This window comes from Postia placenta, assembly GCF_002117355.1.
Source record: "Postia placenta MAD-698-R-SB12 unplaced genomic scaffold POSPLAscaffold_21, whole genome shotgun sequence".
Lineage (NCBI taxonomy): Eukaryota > Fungi > Basidiomycota > Agaricomycetes > Polyporales > Adustoporiaceae > Rhodonia > Rhodonia placenta.
Genome location: NW_020169852.1, coordinates 290,001 through 296,206, shown reverse-complemented (window position 1 = coordinate 296,206; position 6,206 = coordinate 290,001). Strand labels below are relative to the sequence as shown.

The following is a 6,206-nucleotide window of genomic DNA, read 5'->3' as shown; positions in this document are numbered from 1 at the left end:
AGGGTATAGAGACTTATCCATACTTATCCGTCCGCATATGGGTACAGCTGCATATCTAAGGGTTTATCCGCTTAAATAAGCGACACATGATCTTGTTCTGGACACATCAGGCTGGACTCTGATGCCGGACCTTTTCTAGATAGAAACCAGACTCTGTCTGGACCATGACATCATTCTGACATCATAGATAGGAGCTAGGCTCAGGCACTAGGCCATAGGCCGGTCAATTCTGGACCCTAGGCCCAGGTCAGGGCAGGGCCAGACTATGACATCATATATGACATCATAGAGCACATGATACTTAGTAATCCTTACCCAGCTAGGTACCAGGGGTCCATTACCGGTCCCTGGGGGGTTTTCCCTCATGTATATAAGGCAGCATCCTGGGGCACCCTTTGCCCCAGTTCTATTCACTTCATTGTTGCGCTTAACAGCATTATCTCCCCCATACTTAAGTGCTTTATCTCCCCCCCTAACTATCAAGCTATAAGGTGGGTTTGTAGGTTTTGTGATAGTTGAATGGAACTGCTTTAAGGTGCACTGGGCCCTGGCAAGGGTCCCTTGCTACCTGCTTTGTTACAGGGCCTATTGGTCGTTGCTATGCCCCTATGCTGCAAAGTGTAAGGTGGCCTTTTCATGTGGGTTCTGGGGGTTATGGTTTGTCAACTGAAAAGTGGCAATACCTTTTTGCGAAGCACCTACCTTTATTGGTTAGGGTTGAACAATTAGTGTCAACATGCTGAGCTTTTCGCCAGTCCCTAGGCGTAAGGGGAGGTTGCTGCCTTATGGGCAACATGCTGGAATGTGGTTTACCATTCTATGAGGCCTTAGGGCTTACGACGGATAACCAGCATGGGCAGCCTTAGGGAGAGTGTAAGATTCTCCCAAAACCACTTGCAGCGGGCGTGGAAACCCGACTGAGATCTGTATTCCCCCCTCCCTACCTGCTGAGAGAGAGCAGGAGGACGCCGACACGAAGCACGACCAATGGACCCTGTAGTATAGCACATACCCTTTTCTTCGCTCTGAAAAGAGCCAGCTGAAAAGCTGTTATCTAATCCCCTCTGCCGTAGCCATGCCGAAAGCCAAACCTTTCATTGTCACTGCCAAGCACGAGCCGACAGGCCTGCTTGAGCGCATCGCCATCCACAACACGCACAAGTTCGACAACGTTGGCAAACCTCGCCAAATTGTACGCCCCACCATCAAGCCACTCATTCGCCGCCCCTTCAACCCTGAACGCGCTGAAAAAGCGAAACACGACATCGAGGAGCTTGCACTTCGCGCGCATCTCTTCAAGAAGCAACAGTTGCTCGATCGTATCTCCGACCGTGCTCCCCCCCTCATTGATCGCATCAATATGCAGGCGGGACCCTCCTACAAATACAAACCACCCAAGCCGCTCCCCAACATTCACTTCCAGCGCACGAAGATTCTGTTGCGCACATCCGAGTACAATGAGATGTTTGCCGCTACAGCCGACAGGCTGGAGCCGGTGTTCGCTTGAATGGAAAAGGAAGAAGGGAGCTTGGAGCCGGAAGTTGTGGCGAAAGTTAGGAGGATGGGCGATGGGTTCGACGAGTTGTATCATGGGCTGGAGAAGAAGGCACGCCGGCTTACCAACAGGCACTGGAGAGTTATCAAGCGCGACCTGAAAAGGATCGGGCATGTCTCCTTTGAGGACTTAAGCAGTCGCCTGCCGGAGATTTGTAATGAGTTGGCTAGCCTAAACATCACCTTCAAGTACGAAGTGTAGATAGTGGAATAAAGATTGGCAATCTTTTCTGGCATAATTGGCTTATATGGCATGAGGAGGAGATCTCCTTCACTTCACTTTTTTCTTTCAATCATAAGTGAATACGGGCTAATCACTACAATAAGAAATGGCCTCATACATCCCCTTCGTTCTGACCGAAGCATTCGCTATCGCCACGGAAGAAGAGTGGCGCAATGCAATCTTCCAGAACGTGAACGTCTCTGACGAACAAGCAGCTCTGCTGCAAACGGTGATACGACCTACGAAACCCTAACCCCTAACCTGGGTGCGACCTAAAGGGACTAGAGAGACGGCTTATAGTCTTAGTGAGAGGGGAGTTAGCAGCAAGGTGTCCCACGGTTCGAGTGAACACGAGAAACGCCTTCGGAAAAGGCTACGAACGATGGGGAAGGTACAAGGTGGCTTCGACACGTCGTCAAAGCTACTCGGAAGCTGTGGATAGTTAGCGGAGACGATCGAAGCTCGGCAGAGCTCTTCGATGTATCGTAGAGAGAGAAGAGACACTATTCGATAGGGGGGGACTTAGCTTAGTACGCGGTTCGAGGTGCAACGCAGTTCTTCGACAATAGTCGAAGTCGAAAGGTTCGTCGAGACGGTATCGACGAGTGAACGCAGTGGACGAGGTTTCGAGGTTACGCAGTGAGGAACGAAGTGACGCAGTTGAGGACGTAGACGCAGGGCGAACTCGACTTATGAGCTCTGAACTCGAGGGGGGGGACGGATCCTGTATTTTTAGAGAGAAGTACGACAGATTTTATACTACACAGGATGCTACGACTATTCGAGAGTGGCATACGGGTACAAGGGGCTTTGCATTGTTCCTCAAGAAGCTGCCTCACTGAGGGGCACATACCAAGTCCATCGGTAGAGTGACGTCATGCCGAACGCGGAGATGAAGGGCAACATATGGCCACTTCGGACCGGTAGCCGTCGTGAAGGCATGCCGCGAGGTTCGATACCCAATTGGGAAAGACCGGCTACTTTGGTGTGGCTTGGAGCGAAGCGCGCGCTTGGCCGAGCGGCGTCAAGTGGCCCTATTGTTCGCCGAATGCGGAAGATGTTCTGAGGTCTACGCACGAGGCATCAGGAAGACCGTGCCGAGCTTCGAGTAAGCGTCGCGCACCATCGAAGGTGTCGAAGAGCGTCGAAGGCGAAATCGACCTGTTGGGAGACTGGGTCGAAGTGCCGGGCGGGATGCGAGTGCCGAAAAGAGGTGTATCGGGGCCCAGCGGGGCTCGGCGCCTATCATCTCCTCCCTATTGAAATTTGGACCGCCCTCGGTCCTCCACGTGATGCGAGAAGCGCGATGGTCGTGAACGGATCGAAGCGGCTTGACAACCCGCGGCGGTTTCAAACGCCACGTGGCCGGCGCTAAATGCTGGTCGGAAAGGGGGTTATAAGCAGGGTAGACTTAGCCTCATTTTCCCCATTCCATCGTTCCTTCGTCGCTCTCTCGTCGCCCTCTCTCGCATACTCACTCTGCTTCTACGATGTCTGCTCGCTCCGCCACCCCTGCGTCGACTCCCTCGCTCGTCAACCGCCGCCTCGCTTCTCTGCTTGTGGTCCTCGAGGCTCCGCCGACCGCTGACGCCACGCTCGATGTGGTCGAAGAGTGGGCTCAAGACTTGTCGCCTCTCGTCGTAAGTTGCTTGTAATCTGCATAACCCGACTAACCGTTTGTTTTCGAGCAGCTCGCCTATCGCAAGGCTCTGGGCACCATCCGCGACGAGGAGACGGAGTTGCGCGTCGCCGCCGCCGTCAAACAGCTCGCCGAGCGGGCGTCGGAGTCGTGGGTCAAGTGGGCGCGCGGGGACTGGCCTGAGCTCACGACCGCCATCGATGCCGAGGTCGAACGACGCCTCGAAGAACAGAAGCGCCTCGCTGAGGAGGAAGCACGACGCGTCGAAGAGGCCGCGAAGCGTGCGAAGGCCGCCGAGGAACGCCGCCTCGAAGATGAACGGCGTCGAAAGGACGAAGAGGACCGTCGGAAGCAGGCTGAAGACGAGCGTCGCGCACAAGAGGCCACCGACGAAGAGTTGGCGAGGATTGCGGCCGCCGAAGGACTCCTTCCCGACCCTGCGCCTGCCGGTGTTGACAAGGGGAAAGGGCGCGCAAGGGTCGATGACGAGGTCACCGAGTTGTCGGACGACCCCTCGGTCGTAAGTGCTTTCTTCTATCATCGTTCGATGACTAATCTCTCTTTCATAGAAGACTCCTCGGACGGTCGAACGTCCGCTCGCGATGACCGAGGTCGACATGGCCGCCGCGGCGATTGAGAAGCGCCAGTCGATGACTAATCTCTCTTTCATAGAAGACTCCTCGGACGGTCGAACGTCCGCTCGCGATGACCGAGGTCGACATGGCCGCCGCGGCGATTGAGAAGCGCCAGTCGGGACAGAAGGTAAGCTCGACTCTTCGTCGAAGCGGTTCGAAGCTAACTCTTCGATAGTGCGACCGTTGCGCCGGCTACCGCTCGGCCCCGGTCGATTGCGTGTGGGTTGACAACGCTACGACCTGCGAGAGGTGCGCGCAATTCCAGCAGGGATGCTATTTCGACAAGGTGTCTGTGCTTGGGAAGACCAAGAAAACGCGCGGCGGGGGATCTACCACCAAGAAGCGCAGTAAGTCGTTTATTTTTGTCCTAGGCCTTCGCTGACGACTCCGTAGTTCGGCCGGCCTCTCCTGGGCCTTCGGTCGCGGACGCGAGTGGTTCGAAGAAGTGCCGAGTCGACGAGCCTCCGCGCCCCCTTCTACGACGGCCTCTCGATGGGGCCAGCCGCCTGGGCCTTGAACAGGACGATCTCGACGCACTCGACCTCGACGATGAGTCTCGGGGCATCATTCGCGTCATCCGCGAGGAGCACGCTCACATCGCTCGCCGTCGAGCGCTCCTCCACGACATGGACCTCGACCTTCAAAAGATGGAGAAGGACGCGCTCGCGAAGGGGGGAATCGGGTTCGTGCGCGGGGCTGTTGACGAGGACTAGGCGCGAGTCGTTTTGTATCGTAGTCGTACTCGTGTCGTAGAATTTTTGCGTAGATGGTCGAATGGAAAATGTGGCCCTTGGCCTAGACGGACCTAGCGGGAACTAAGAGAAAAGGAAATGAAAATAAGTGTGTTCGAAGCAAGTCATAATATGATCGAAGGACATAGAAGGTGAAATAGAAATGTTCGTAGTGAGGGAAAATGGATGTCGCGACTTAGGGTCGAGCGACAGGGGAAAACCAAACGCTGGGGGCGTTCGACTTATCTTACCGAAGCGATGGTGAGCTAGGCTCAAACCTAAGGCTAGGGACAAGATAATGTATTAGTTAGTGTAAGGTAAATGAGAGAATACAGGAGCTTACTGACCTAGGGACAAGAGGTCGAAACTGAGGTCCCTAGGGCAGCAGAGGCCGGCTTATATACATGGGGAGATTAGGGCAGGCTGTGCACGTTGGTCCGTGCGCAGCTGGTCTGTGCGCAGCATGCCGGCGCGGCCATGGGGGCCGGTGAGTCAGAGCGGCTGTGTCAGCGGGGCCCGAGCTGTGCCGTGCGCTGCCGCCCCATCTAATCTAATCGTACAGTAGATAGCGACGCGTCCATATCAGGCAAGTAGTACAGAGGTCGCGGGTTCGAGCCCGCGAAAAGGAAAAAATTAAAAAACGGCTAGACGCCGTACCAAGTCGTGACATTACCCCCCCCCTCAACGGCGCATGACCTCATGCGAGGCGCCCTTGCCCATCTCCCACCCGGAGCGGCAGCGTGCTTCAGTCAGCGGCGAAGGCATTGGCTGGAAGTTGAGACCACCAAATGTAGCAGCGTTGAGTCGACGAGGGGCGTTCGGATTCTTTCGGTGGAAGTCGGCTATGAGGGCCGGCGCATTGGCAACATTGCGCGCCGGTTCCCATGACGTATGCGAGTCGTCATAACCCTTCCACTTGACGAGGTACTGCAGCTGACGCCGGAAGATCCTCGAATCCTTGATCCGCTCAACCTCGTACTCCTCGTCGCCCTCAACCTCGATCGCAGGCGGTTCCTCCGGCTCTCGGCCCGGGATATCGCTACGCGTGTACTTGCTAAGCAAGGAGACATGGAATACCGGGTGCACCGGCACCGACTTCGGCAGGATTAATTCGTAATCCAGGTCTCCGAGCTTTCGCCGCACGGCATATGGTCCAAGGCGCTTGGGACTGAGCTTCTTGCTCGGCTGTTTCAGCTTAAGGTTCCGGGCATCAAGCCAGACCTTATCCCCCGGCGCAAAGACCGGTGCCTGTTGCACGTGCTTATCGTAGTACACTTTCATACGCTCGGCCGACAGCTCGAGCGCAGAGCGCGTATCGTCGCGAATCTCCTTCAGGATCTTGAGCCGATCAGCGGCCGCAGGCATCGCGGACATCGGATTGATCCGAACCTGGATCTCAGGGTTGTACCCTTGATGCAGGAAGA

The 6,206-nt window shown here is 55.6% G+C and overlaps 2 protein-coding genes across 2 annotated transcripts; both read left to right on the top strand.

The window, feature by feature from the left end:
• Positions 1-644: 644 nt before the first annotated feature.
• Positions 645-1,783, top strand: POSPLADRAFT_1041859 (hypothetical protein). Its single transcript, XM_024477989.1, has 2 exons — positions 645-1,495; positions 1,517-1,783. Exons 1-2 carry the CDS (start codon positions 1,076-1,078, stop codon positions 1,754-1,756), a joined length of 660 nt encoding a protein of 219 aa, XP_024333590.1. The 5' UTR covers positions 645-1,075; the 3' UTR covers positions 1,757-1,783.
• A 1,484-nt stretch (positions 1,784-3,267) lies between these two features.
• On the top strand, positions 3,268-4,764 carry POSPLADRAFT_1062293 (hypothetical protein; the record flags this gene model as incomplete). Its single annotated transcript, XM_024481494.1, has 6 exons — positions 3,268-3,417; positions 3,469-3,936; positions 3,986-4,027; positions 4,089-4,178; positions 4,227-4,398; positions 4,445-4,764. The coding sequence occupies 6 exons, from the start codon at positions 3,268-3,270 to the stop codon at positions 4,762-4,764; spliced, it is 1,242 nt and encodes a 413-aa protein (XP_024333589.1).
• Positions 4,765-6,206: the final 1,442 nt, after the last annotated feature.